This window comes from Centroberyx gerrardi, chromosome 5 (assembly GCF_048128805.1).
Source record: "Centroberyx gerrardi isolate f3 chromosome 5, fCenGer3.hap1.cur.20231027, whole genome shotgun sequence".
In the NCBI taxonomy this organism is placed as follows: Eukaryota; Metazoa; Chordata; class Actinopteri; order Beryciformes; family Berycidae; genus Centroberyx; species Centroberyx gerrardi.
The window spans coordinates 28132929-28146661 of NC_136001.1; the positions used below are offsets into that span (position 1 = coordinate 28132929).

The 13733-nt window shown below is 44.0% G+C and overlaps 2 protein-coding genes across 2 annotated transcripts; one reads left to right on the forward strand and one right to left on the reverse strand.

Annotated features, from left to right (window-relative positions):
- Nucleotides 1-2116: 2116 nt before the first annotated feature.
- On the reverse strand, nt 2117-4236 carry LOC139925931 (potassium channel subfamily K member 15-like). The gene is made up of 2 exons (XM_071917458.1): nt 3954-4236; nt 2117-3117 (listed from the first exon to the last, which is right to left on the reverse strand). The coding sequence occupies exons 1-2, from the start codon at nt 4234-4236 to the stop codon at nt 2117-2119; spliced, it is 1284 nt and encodes a 427-aa protein (XP_071773559.1).
- Nucleotides 4237-8647: 4411 nt separating this feature from the next.
- Nucleotides 8648-13167, forward strand: LOC139925933 (uncharacterized). Its single transcript, XM_078283894.1, has 8 exons — nt 8648-9962; nt 10443-10505; nt 10631-10666; nt 10792-10846; nt 11021-11102; nt 11220-11286; nt 11367-11515; nt 11634-13167. The coding sequence occupies exons 1-8, from the start codon at nt 8847-8849 to the stop codon at nt 12637-12639; spliced, it is 2574 nt and encodes an 857-aa protein (XP_078140020.1). The 5' UTR covers nt 8648-8846; the 3' UTR covers nt 12640-13167.
- Nucleotides 13168-13733: the final 566 nt, after the last annotated feature.

The window sequence follows — 13733 nt, forward strand, 5'->3', positions numbered from 1 at the left end:
AAGCTAACACATTCAGAGCCGTGTCTGTGCGCTTGACTGAGAAGAAAATCTTTAGCTTGAGCTCACTTATCAAGTCCCTGGGTATCTATTTCCATGGCAATAAGCTGTGACCTTTTCATGAATTAAATAGTTCCTATTGTCAGCTGAAAACAAACTGTGATGTTTTAATTCCACATACAGCAGCGATGCCATACAGGAGTGAAGCCTTCTATGGGCAAAGTGAAATGGTCTCCCTTTCTCTCTACCTCTGTACAGTTCTAACACACACACACACACACACACACACACAAACACTGGATTTGAGTGAATAACTTATTATTAACTTATTATTTACATTAGTGCCATTCTCAAGCTACATGATGTCCCAGAGGTTCAAAATCGAAAAAGCTTTTCCTTCTTGCCCATGATTGCCTATATTGTTGGATACAAAAGGGGCCTCATAGAAGTCAGCTGGATTTTTAAATAGAGCAATGCTGTCCTCTAGTGTAAGAAATAGGAACAAGAAGAAATGACATGAAATCTACATATGGTTACCACTAGAGGTCCCTGTTAATAATAAAGTGTAAGGCAATACTGGATTGATCCCCATAGGGAAATTGTCTTTTTGCTTGCCCTCTTCCACAGGGAGGTCAGAGCGCTGCGTCAGCTACAGAATGATTACTGAAATATTAACAGTAAAGTGGAACCAAAATGGATTTCTGAGAATTGCAATTTGAAAGAAAACCAACTCAAGCAGCAGTCCAAAATCAGCCACAGAGCAGCGCTCCTACAGCTGGTGTGGATTCAGTGTCTTGCTCAAGGGAACGTCAGCAGGATGGATGCTTGCCATGCTCGAATACGGCTCTCTAACACTATGCCACCCTGCTGCCCGAAGGTAGAAGGGAGGAATGTGACACTACAAAAGGGAGATTACAGGAGCTGTTCAAAAAAGTGTCCATCTCAGATACAAGTTATGACCCATGTACTCCTCTTTTTAATGTATTTCCCCAGGAAAATGCACTGTTATGTTGCAGTAAAACCACTGTTAAGCAAAAGCACTATGGTGAAATCAGAGGTTTAAGATCATCTTTGGTCTCATTTTCCATATTAAAGTAGTGTTGAGGTCACAGTAATTCATACAAAATAACTTTTTTTCATTCAAATAAATAAATAAAAAGGGAAACAAAAGCCATTTTTCCTGGTCTCAGTGGTTTGTTTAAATGAATGCAATGTGAGATTCAAACACCAATCAGGTGATTGTAAACAAACACACTCAAACTGTAGGACCAGATCTATGTTAACAATCAAACATACAAACCTCTCAGTGGCCACAGAAGATGCCTAAGGAGTGATAATAAAGTAAGACCAGTGATGGTCAATCTACCTATATAAACAATCCACAAAGTGTAAAGAAAAAAAGAAACACATTAATGAGGCAGGAGACCTTTTCAAAACGACACCATTTTACTGCAATTACTCATATTTCATTCTTTGTTGACCCCACTCAAGGTAACACTCATCACAGTGGACATGGTCTGGAAATCACAGTTTTGACTGGATGCTGCACAGTCACCTGTCACTGTACTGTACGTGTCCGACTCCAGTTTTCCACTGCACTAAGCGCCGGGGATGGAAACGTTACCTAGGGAACCAGCCAGAGCGACGGAGTGTACGTTCCTATTAGAAGAAACCAATGATTACTGACTGGAAATAAACTGCAGGTCACAGGTGACAACATTGCTGGATGTCTAACACCTAAAATATTCACGCAAATATACCCCATCCTGCTCAGTCACATGTTTTGCAGTTTACACAAGTTAACCATATACTTCCTATGGTATCAGTAACTGTGGAAAACATGGGTTTGCAGATCTCACATACTTTAATACATTTTTTACACATTTTTAGTTAATCAATAAACCTACAAAGTAGAAAAATGATATTAGAAATTGTACATTATGCTACATTTTATCTGGAAAAACAACCAAGTAATGCTACATTCACAACTAGGAAAGTACAGGTCAATTTGTTCCACCAAGCAGAAAAATTAGAGGGTTTTATCTGTTCTGTGGTGCATACAAAACGTCCAAGTCCAAAACAAAGGCCACTTAGACTTGTAAGTCAAAAGTTCACAGAGCTAGAATGACTTCCTCCTCATGTGAGGACTGCTATTGCCCAGGCAGGGAGCTGCACTGCCGGGGGAGGCCGGGGTCAATGTGCCCCGGGAGCTGGAGGAGGCCTGGTCCACCCTATAGGAGATAGAGTTGTAAAAGACAGGGTTGCTGTGGCAGCCGGACTGTTCACAGTGAGATGGAGAGGGCCTGTCGTAAATGTCCAGGCCACAGCACATGCGGGAAAGCAAGGCACTGAGCCTGCTGGCCTCAGCGAGCTTAGCATGCCCTCTAGTCCCCAACATGCCCGCCCTGCGCTCCTCTGCTGGAGAGGGGAGGAGATTGGTACGACTGGTGCCCCCCTCCATGGGCAGGGTCAGGTTGCATCGGCTGCTGTGCCCGTCTTCGCCGTCATTACGCTCCATATCGGGAGCTTCTGCATCGGCCTCCAACGCCTCCCTGTCCCCCTGCGTTTCCTCCCCCTCCCCGCAGTCTGAGATCTTAGGCTGCGCTCCCTGCTCCTCTCCCTCCGCCTCGGACCTCACGTCAGGCTCCTCAGCGCTGACAGTGAGGAACCGCAGGACCACCAGGTTGAGGAAAGCTCCGATGACCGTCAGCCCCACCAGGATGTACATGAAGCTGAAGGCCACGTAGGGTGTTCGCCTCTGGAGAGCGTCTTTCTTCTGCAGGGCCACAAAGTCCCCAAAGCCGATGGTGGTGAGGGTGATGAAGCAATAGTAGTAGGCATGGAAGAAAGTCCAGCCCTCAAAGTGGGAGAAGGCTGCGGCTCCCAGGCACAGGGTGCTCATGCAAGACAGGAGACCCACCAGCACCATGTTCCCCATGGACACCTCGGTCTTCTGTAAACCCATGCCCTGCTTGGCCCTGCGCAGGAGGTATCGGACAAAAGTGTTGATCCTCTCGCCCAGGCTCTGGAACATGACCAGTGTCAGAGGAATGCCCAAGACAGCGTAAAACATACAGAAGGCCTTGCCAGCATCTGTGCGTGGAGCAGCGTGGCCATAACCTACAAAGTCACAGTAGACTACAGGTCACATAACACAGGTACAGTACTACTACTTTACACACTTTAAGGCAGAGATGCTCACAAGTCACTAAAGCAAGTCCAAGTCAAGTCTCAAGTCTTTGAGCTCAAGTCCAAGTCAAGTCTCAAGTCTTTGGTCATGAGTCTAAGTCGAGTCCCAGATGGTCTGCTTAAACCATAACATAGTTATTTCTAAGAAATTTACAGCTGGCTGATTACATTGTATCTTATTTACCTATTCATAAATCAGGCACTAGTTAAATACAATGATAATATAACCTAAATTAAATTGTAGATAGGAACCACAAGTGTACATAATCAGTTAATGCATTATACTACCCCGCAATAGGAAAAAATAACAATCAAAGTCCAGCTTTTTAAAGGTGTCTGATAAAGTCTGACGTCACTGATATGGCATCCTTTATTACATTGCAATCCTTTTATTGGATTATTATCACAAAAGGCACTGTATTTAATGCCATACTGCTGTTGTGTTTGTCCACAAATTTGAGTCCCCGTCCCTGCCTTAAGGTCAGTAAAACATGAATGGAAACACAGACACACACAGACTCCACCCCACCCCACCCCACCCCGATGCAATGTAATGTAGCACAGTGTCACCCTTCCTCTTCAAAGGGCCCCCTCCAGCTTGGGGTCCCATGACAGTGCTCCCCCTTTTCCACCGACTAGTGGCGCCCCTGCACACCAATACACACACGCAGAAACCCACACCTTCACTCACTCACAACTAGTGACTGCTGATTGTCCTGCGCTTTTCAGATAAAGCCGCTGGCTGGTAAGTGTAAAACATTACTTGCCAATCGTCGTGATAACAGTGATGGCAAAGTAAAAAGAGCCGGCGAATTTCCACTGTCTCCCGGCGCGATGTGGCTCCGACAGAAGGACCACTCTCTCAATCTCCCGGTAGTCACCCTCCGTGAAGCCGTACTTCTTCTTGAGCTCGTTGAGCTTCTGCTCCAGGATCTTTTTCCTTGAAGTCTCACTCTCCGACTCGAGCGCATCGAAGACCGCGGCTCCTATGAGCAGGTAAGAAACCATGGAGAGGATGAGGGAGAGGGTCCTGATGTTCTGCGTCTTCATCCTCAACTCCGGCCGGACTGGAGCGGGTGCTGAGCAGAGGGAGGGTGCTGCCGCTCCGAGGGAGAAGACGCAAACAAACACATCAGGTCAAGGGGACTCAGGCACCTCCTCGATCTGCTCCATTCATGTTCAGTGGGTTGATGTGATTGACACGAGAGGCGCCTTTGGCCTCCTAGGGTTACAGCTTAAGTCTACAGGTTGTCTGTTGAAATTGTAGCTCGCCTCGCGCTGTCCTATTTATCAAGATACACCGTCCCGTGTGAGCAGGTGAAGTGTCTGCACGGGTTACCTGAGCTCTGCTGGCGGCACCTTGGCTTTCCACAGGATGTTAGTTACTCTACTTAAAGATCCTCACACGGCCTCAGACTGAAAAATACACTGTGATTTTCACACGTGGTCTCTCTCTCTCTCTCTCTCTCTCTCTCTCTCTCTCTCTCTCTCTCGCTCGCTCTCTCTCTCTCTCTCTCTGCCCACACCCCACCCCTCTCTCTCACACACACAGTTCAATTCAATATGCGTTAATGAATGCTAAATGAACAGAACTGCCAAAGCACCGAACGAAATAGTTACAATTGGTTGATTGATTGACTGAATAAAAATAAGAATTACACACAACTATAGGTCTATTAACAATGACTATCTGCTCTGCTTTTATGACTGTGTGTGTGTATGTGTGTGTGTGTGTGTGTGTGTGTGTGTGTGTGTGTGTGTGTGTGTGTGTGCTGCACAACGTTGTGAATGAACGATCTGCTGTGTATTCAGTGCACAGTGACTGTATTAATGGAGCAAGAGTGTTTCTTTACAAATTATATGTCAAGCAGAAATATTCAAATAATGAATCATGGAATGCAAAAATGAATGATGCAGCGCAGGCTGGATATAGGAAGATAAATCAATACAACACTCAAAATTACTCCTGTTGTCCTATCAATTCAATTCATTAGCTTGACTGTAACGCTGCCAAAGCAAAAATGGTGTTGGAACAAGTCAATGCAATAATTAATAACAAGTAAGATAAACATATGCAGCATTAGATACAGTTGTGATGTCAGGACAATAAGTCTTCCTATTTTAGTTTCTTAGTTCTCATCATTGTCTGTCCCTCAGGTTGTGAAATGTCATCACATTTTGTGCAGCTACAGTTATGCTGCAGCTCCACACACACACACACACACACGCACACACACACACACACACACACACACACACAAAACCAAATATGAATAAATGGTGACGCAATTCCTGGCCTATGGCGCTATCAAGAGTGCCAGGAAAGAGTAGATTGAGGAAGGCAGAGCGGCCGAATAATCATCCATAACAGCTGAAGGGATCTTGGTCAATCCAAAATGAGGGTGTTATGAATCCCAAAAAAATATGACATTGAATTTCCAATCAGATCTTCATGGCATGGTCTAATTTAGCCAAACTCTGTGTTATCTATCCTAAGGTTAAAAAATTAATTAAAAAAATTATTTAATTAATAAAAGTTAATTTCCAGGGCACTTCAAAGTGTGTGTGTGTGTGCGTGTGTGTGTGTGTGTGTGTGTGTCAGAGACATAGAAAAGCACAGCAGAAACAGCTGGCCTTTCCATAGTCTACTCTCCTGATTATTTTGCCCTGTGAAGCGTTCATGTGCGGAGTATTCACAATACGCTCGGCTAAAGTATTACTCTGAGCGATGAAGCATTGGCTGGTGGCAGCATTGACCTTTATCAAGCACACTTAGTCGCTGGGCGATCAACTGAGCCTTCATCATTAACTAAGTCCAACACACTGACTGAGCGAGAGAGACAGAGCAAGAGATAGCAGAGATCGGTTGCGCATGTGTGTGCAGTTGTGCATGTGTGTGTGTGTGTGTGTACATGTGTGTGTAATGAGCTCAAAGTGTTAAATGTCATGCACTGCACTTAAATTCTCAGGAGCATGAGGTTGGAGACATGATGTAAACTTGAACATGTCACATGTGTGTGAAGTGGAGGCCTGGTTTGTGCAGCGTTACTGACTGTCAGGTTTTCAGTGGCATCCGCTGGCTTTTTGTTCGACAGTATGCTAATCTTGAGTTCACAGCAGAGTAACCAGCAAATGGGCTGAGCGGTGGAGCTCCATGCTGTACCAGTCTTGGCTAATTCAGTTTCATATCCTGCATGAAGTTCACATCTATTTCAGGAGGGTATTCCAATTTATGTGGGTTATTCATGCACTTAACCAGACCATAAAGAGTCAGAGATCTGTCATTAAAATCCACATTTATTGCCCCCATTCCATTTAGGGCATATGGCTACAGTACAGTACCTCAGTACCTCATTCAGCTTTATTGAGCACAAATAAAATCTATTGCCACCCAGATGATAACAGTACAGACAAGTCCTGGTTTTCTGTGCGGACAGTAGCCCATGAGCAATTATCCCTCTGTCCCTGAAAGATAAGCTAATAGCCTTGCCAAGTCCACTCAATGAGACCGTACACTGCTTACGTGCATCATTATCATTCAATATCAGTTCATTACGCAAAGCTCACCCTTATAATGTTAAAAACAAATAATAACCCACAGAAAATATGAGAAAGTCACATGAAAGACTCATCAGTCCGGCGCTGTGTGGACTTTGTAATCCTTCAGAAGGACAGGTGATTTTTTTTAATAAGGGCCCTGCGGTTTTAACGACTCGCCCTCTAACAACGCCATCCATGAAGTAGGCTGATGACAGTTTACTATCTGATGTACTGATCTCATATCTACAGGATGGCTTTGCCAGATCCATGCATCCCTCTATCTCCCACAGGAAGACATTAAGACCAGGATGTCCATTGACTGGAGCCTAGACAGTCATCTGTCCACGTCCCTATACAAAATGAGGTGGAGAATTATACTGCAAACATCATGCTGTCTTTACACTGATAAGAGAGGCTGACGGCAATGGAGATAAAGGTGGTTGTTATGATTATCATATATGCTTCTTCCCGTAATTTAGACACAGCATGTGAGAAAATGTAACAATGAAACTACAACTGTATTTTGTGTTTTTTTCTAATAAAAAGATAAACGCCGCCTCTGTTTAAAGCCTAATTAATAAAAAACAAATCCATTATATTAGCTGGCATATAAGCAGAAGTCTTTTTGGGGACAAGACATGAGTGTCACAGAGGGAAACAGGGTTGAACTTTGCAGCTAATGTGAACAGTCCTTTGAGCCTTATTAAGCAAAAGGGCAGGGACGTGGTCTTTTAATTCCTCTGCGACACCACCTTTAGGGAAAGGTGCTTCATTCTGGCTGGCTGGGGATGGCTGCGACTATGGAAAAGGAGCTGTATTTTTTCGTCATATGGATCATTGTTTTCTCAAATTACAGTAAATTATAGCTGACTGCAGTCTTTGTGTTTTAAAATTATAGCCATTGTGTCATTTTCCATACAAGATCACAGTCAAAACATCAAAATATGTCATTTTTTTGGCACTCTGTGTAATTTCATCTTGTGAATGTCCCTGGTGAATTGGCTATGTTCTCCCCATTTCAGGGTGGCAAAAGAAGTTGGACAAAAAAAATTAACCCAGAAAATAATTCAAATTGAATGGATTTCTTTAACAAAAACATCTAGCAAAGGTAAATATGTGAATCTGATTTTCAAAATATTCTATTCTAATCTATTCTAGATTGGCTGGCTGACTGGATGGTTGGTCAATAGATTAGTAACCCTTCACTTTGGATCAAACTCTGAGCAGCAAAGCACTCTGACATACCAGCAGCCTAAATACAACTCCCACAAGATAAAGATAAGAAATTTCCATGAGAAGTCTGCAGGTATGAGAGCGAGTGAGGAGAAGTATCGGCCAATGGGAAATATAGTGAGACATTGCTAAACCCCTGATCTGAAGGGAAAACACTATTAATTAAAATATGAAGCATGCCAGTTTTTGTTGTCGAAATGCCTTTCAGTTTAGGCATTACAAGTTTCAAACCACTAGGAGAAGGGCTCCGTATTTAAAGGGGTTTGTGATCAAAGCCAACCACAAAATAAACTAAGTTAAACTAACTAAAATATGCTTCTAAACACGCAGAGTGAGTAAAAATAGGCAAGAGTATTTGAACTTCTTTGAAAGGTAGCCTACGGTTATTTAAAAAAAAAAAAAATCCTCAGGTGACAGTAACTAGAGTCATTATAAGTAGTTACTTTTTCACCTGTTGTGTTGAATGCAGGTTACTGGAGAGGTAATATTATATATTTGTTGGTTCACTTGCACAGTAACATGTCGTCTACAATTAAGGCCAGGGACCACCAGGCGTCCCAGCAAAATAAGTAGGATATTTCACTATTTTTTTTCTTCACTCATTTGAAGTTATGACAGTGAGAGACAGAATGAGGAGGAGCAGCATCTTGACCATAAGTTTCATTTTCGCCGCTGTTATTACGCCGCCTACAGCAGACAGGGAAGTCACATCCAGCAACATAAATCTGCTTTCTTCATAGAAAGCCATCAAAGTGCGGATCCGTGGTGCAGTCTAACGCGGATCTGTTTCGGGGTGCTTGACGTGAACAAGTTGGGGAACCTCTGCTGTGGGTTTTGTGAAAGTCTCTGTCGTCGGGCGCGACTTCCTGTGAAAAGAACCTGAACTCATGAGTTGGCCTAGGCCGAAACGAAAGCGAAAGAACGCAAAGTCGAGATCGGGATCTGAGCAGCCACAGGGGAGAGCTGCACAAACTCATTTAGTCTCTAGAAACGTTTCACGTCAGTACATGGGAACGATGTTAAGTTTTCTCTATCGACCCCTCGGGCTCTTGGAGAGGACGGGCACAGTGCTCGGGTCTCTCTGCCCCAGGATCCTACGGCGTCCCTTCACGGTATTCGCAGCAGCAGTATTTGGCGTCATTACAGGCTTGTTAGCGTTACGGTTCAAAAGGCCAAGGGATCGTGGCAGACGCGGGGATCCTGAAATAAGCGACAACGACAGAGATTCAGTGAAAAAAGCCCCAGAAGAGGCCGATGAGGAGTCATGTGTGGTTCCCATTGGGGGTCCCGCTGTGACAGGTGGGAGGGCCGCAGACTCCCGCACCCCGGGCCCCGCCGCCGAGTCCCGCAACAGGCCAAAGACTGCGGAAGAGGATGGTGAGGAGTCCCGTGTGGTAAACATTTCGGGTCTCGCTCTGACAGGTGGGAGGGCCGCAGACTCCCGCGCCCCGGGCCCCGCCGCCGAGTCCCGCAACAGGCCAAAGACTGCGGAAGAGGATGGTGAGGAGTCCCGTGTGGTAAACCCTGGGGGTCCCGTTGTGACAGGTGGGAGGGTCGCAGACTCCCGCGCCCCGGGCCCTCCCACCGAGTCCCGCAACAGGCCAAGCACTGCGGAAGAGGATGGTGAGGAGTCCCGTGTGGTAAACCCTGGGGGTCCCGTTGTGACAGGTGGGTGGGCCGTAGCCTCCCGCGCCCCGGGCCCCGCCACCGAGTCCCGCAACAGGCCAAGCACTGCGGAAGAGGATGGTGAGGAGTCCCGTGTGGAACACACTGGGGGTTCCGTTGTGACAGGTGAGAGGGCCGCAGACTCCTGCGCCCCGGGCCCCGCCGCCGAGTCCCGCAAAAGGCCAAGGACGACTGAGGAAGAGGATGGTGAGGAGTTTGACAGCAGGGAATATCGAGTGGAAAAAACCGACGAGTTGTACTGCGAGTATGACTCGACTTGGGAGAGCTCGCCCACAAGCAAATCTCTGCGGGTTGATCGCCCGAGAGTATCCAGCTATGTGAGTAAAGGCCTGCTGCATTTACTAGACAGCTACTGTCACATGGTTTCATTTTGACGCCTGCAGTGCAGCCATAATATTCCTGTAATTCTCCTATATATTCTGGTGTGCCTGTGGTAGGCTACTCATTAGTGTTTGTAGTGACCTTATAATACTGTGGTATATGGTATTTTTTAAATCTTCTATGGGGAGTTAAGATTTGCTCTAGCCTAATATTTGTATATAACCCTTGTAAAATGTATTACAGAATCGCCATAGTTGTTTTTCCACAAGGCTCATTTGCCAGCTTTATTAATAACTGCTTGCCCTGCAAGTTATTCCAGTGTGTTCACTTATGCATTATTAAAGAGCAAAGGTGTGCCTTGGGCCTTAATGTCCCACATGCAACAATGCAAAGGCTTGGTGAAACTGAATGCCTTGATTTTGGAATATGTTGGCTACTTGTAATATTCACACATGTTCATTTATTTACTGTCCCAGCACAAGTTTGGCAGATTCAAAAATGCAGCAAGAGACATGCAGAACTACAGACGTGATTACCCTGTAAGTTGTTGTTCCACACACACACACACACACACACACACACACTGCCCCATGTTTAAACCTAGGCTCTATGCATATATGTTGCTCTTTTATTCATTATAGCATCTGTTATTGTATTTCCACAGCAGCTCAAAAGCAGGAGACAACGCTGGAACCAGGCAGTAAGTACACTTTACACATGCCGATAGTTTTGGATGGATGTTTTTTATAAGATTCAGCTATTGCTTAATTAAAATTGTCTATGTGCAATAATCATATTCATTTCCTATCTCATCTACTTGAGCAGTATGACACGCCTAATCTGGATTTCTACCTTGGACACAGGCCCTCTTCTCCTGACAGTAAGTACTGTAGCACACAGTATGAAGCTGTAGACTGTGATTTCTTTTTCAATGTAAATCTACATCAGGAGAACTGTTTTAGTCTAGGATTAGGAGTAACCCATATCTGTGCCTCACATCTTTCATGTTGATTTACTTTAAGTGTTTGACATACTGCATTTCTATTGTTTTTAGGCATCTCCATACATGAGTTTCACAGTTCTGAATGGTATGGAAACTATGACAAACTGGAGCGTGTACATACCTTTATTCAATGGTAAGTTATTCTATGATCAAAGGAGCACTGAACGTAATTAGACCTGATTTGTTATTTAGGAATATTAGGAGGAAGAAGAAAGTTATATGCAGTTTGTAATTATTTTTTTTCTCAAAGGTTGTTCCCCCTTCAAGAGCCAGGAGTCAACTATCAAGCCAGCGAACTGACAAAAGAAGAAATTGAGGTAACATGCCAAAAGTTACTGACAATCATAATTTCTACAGAAAGTTCTTCACATATTCTGACTAAAGTTGTACCCTTCAGGCTTTTCTTGTAAGCGACCTGGCAAAAGACAATCTGTTGAAGTCTTACAAGCTCATGTTGGACTTCTATGGTATCGAGTTGTGCGATGTGAAAACAGGAGAGGTCCAGAGAGCGTCGAATTGGAGAGAACAATTCTACAACCTTAACAAGTAAACTATCTCCCAATTTTATAAAACAAATCAAAACAAATATTGCTCATTAAGAGTAACAAAGCCCCGTTTCTTTGTTTATTTGCCTATTTCATTTTTGTCTGTTTGTCCATGACAGTAACACTCACAACAACCTGCGCATCACCCGCATCCTGAAGTGCCTGGGAACCCTGGGGTTCGGTCACTACCAAGCCCCTCTGGTCCGCTTCTTCCTGAAGGAGACTCTTGTCCATGGAGCACTTCCAAATGTCAAGGAGAGCGTACTCAACTACTTCGTGTTTGCTGTGCTCGATAAGACAAAACGCAGGAATCTGATCAAGTTTGCCTACATGAATTATGACCGTAAAGACGAATTTGTGTGGTGCCCAAAGCAGATACAGATGATATGGTCAGCGAAGTCAGCGAAGGCAGGATTCCTATATCCAAACAAAATGGAAATGAAGACCCAGTATGGCAAAGGAGATACTAATGTCCATGACCTAAAGTCTTCCATGGATCACTTTCCTGCTGCAACAACTAGCCAGACAGACAGACGTGTGTTTGCTTCTGCACAAGTTCAGCCCTCTGATTCTATCATCGATTTCGATCAGCAAAGCACTTCTGCTCGTTCTAGTGAGGAAACAGATATTTATCAGAAGTATGAGAAACAAGTCGAGTGTCCCCCATCCCAAGAAGATTCACAAAGAAACATAAAGACCGATGTGAAGTCCTCAAACAAGCCATCCGCTGAGGACAGCCTCCTGATCAGAAAAGACAAACCAGCAAAACAAGACAGGGATGAGTCAAGTGAAGATGGCAAACCTAATCAAAAGCAGAACCTGCGCCCCACATCTGGCAGTAGTCTGGGTTACTCCTCACCCGGCCCTGAAAACCAGATGAGTGATGACAGCAGCCATGGTGGAGCAGCTAAGCCAGAGTTGTCTTTACCACCAACTGGTGGAGGAGGTGACCACACAGCAGACAATCCTAACAGTGATGAAGAGCCCACAGAAGTCTGCCACGACCAAATTAATGCAAATGAGGTATCCAGCGCTAAAGAGATCGCCGAAGAGGGTCAAAGCAGCAAAGGAGGGGGCAGTGATGATGAATCATCCACTGATGCAGAGTCAGATCAGAGGCTGTAAATAGACGTTCAGAGAAAACTCCAGATACTAGAGGATCCCATAAGCTGGGCAGACCAAGCTTGAAATTCCTCCCACACGCAATTGTGTATTATAGATATATATGCCTTACACACTGATTGAAGCATCATACAATTATATATGCAGATTCTTTTGTTTGTTATAGATAGCCATGATTAAGATTTCTGGATGTTTAGGTTGGGATCAGTTCTTTTTATTTTTACACTCAGACTTTAATGGAACAAAAAATGTGCAGTATTCTGATTTGAACAAATATTTTTTTATACTTATGACGCTGCTTTGCCTCATTGTAAAGAAAGAAATTTTCATTTGATTACCCTTAAATCAATACTTTACTTCTGATTGCAATTCTTACAAAAGTGTTTTTCTTTTTAATTGATAGGATAAGTCAAGGGCTCTGGATTTTAACTGTGATTTGTAAACCTAAAACAATTGTCATTTTCAAAAACATTTATTCTGTATTGTAGTTTTCTCACTTTCTTGTGTGATTTAAAAATGAATAAAACATGTTAAGACATCCTGCTAAGTATTATGCCTAATTGCCTTACATGCTCTTAAATAGCTCTGTCCCTTAGATTCCTAACTGCAATCAAATTCAAATTATAGTGAATATTATGATTATTTTTAAATTTGCATAACATTGTAGTACAGGCTATGGCGGAAAATACTGTCAAATGGTAGTTGTGTACTGGTGGGGTTGCACAAGAATTAGGTCTGATCATCCCTTAGAGAGAAGGCAGATCCCATGTTTCACTTGGGGAGGTGTGCTATCCTTATGAGCAATGCAACAGTAGTTACCTAATTGTTTAAGAAGTTGGGAGATATTTTGTCAAGGACTTCTCACTAATCAGGTATTGAAACTAGAAGTTTTAGAGTGTACCTGGCACAGCATATTCCATTGCAATCATACAGATGGTGCTGTCAACACTGAAGCAGGTTTTTGACTGTTTCTGTTAGGACTAAGAACTAGTGAGGGAGGGTTATCAAAGAGGGGGATATGAATCCTGCAATTGCCCCAGGCCTTTCTGCCTAAGAAACCTAAACGCCCACCTTTTACTGCCCGGGGGTCACTGGGC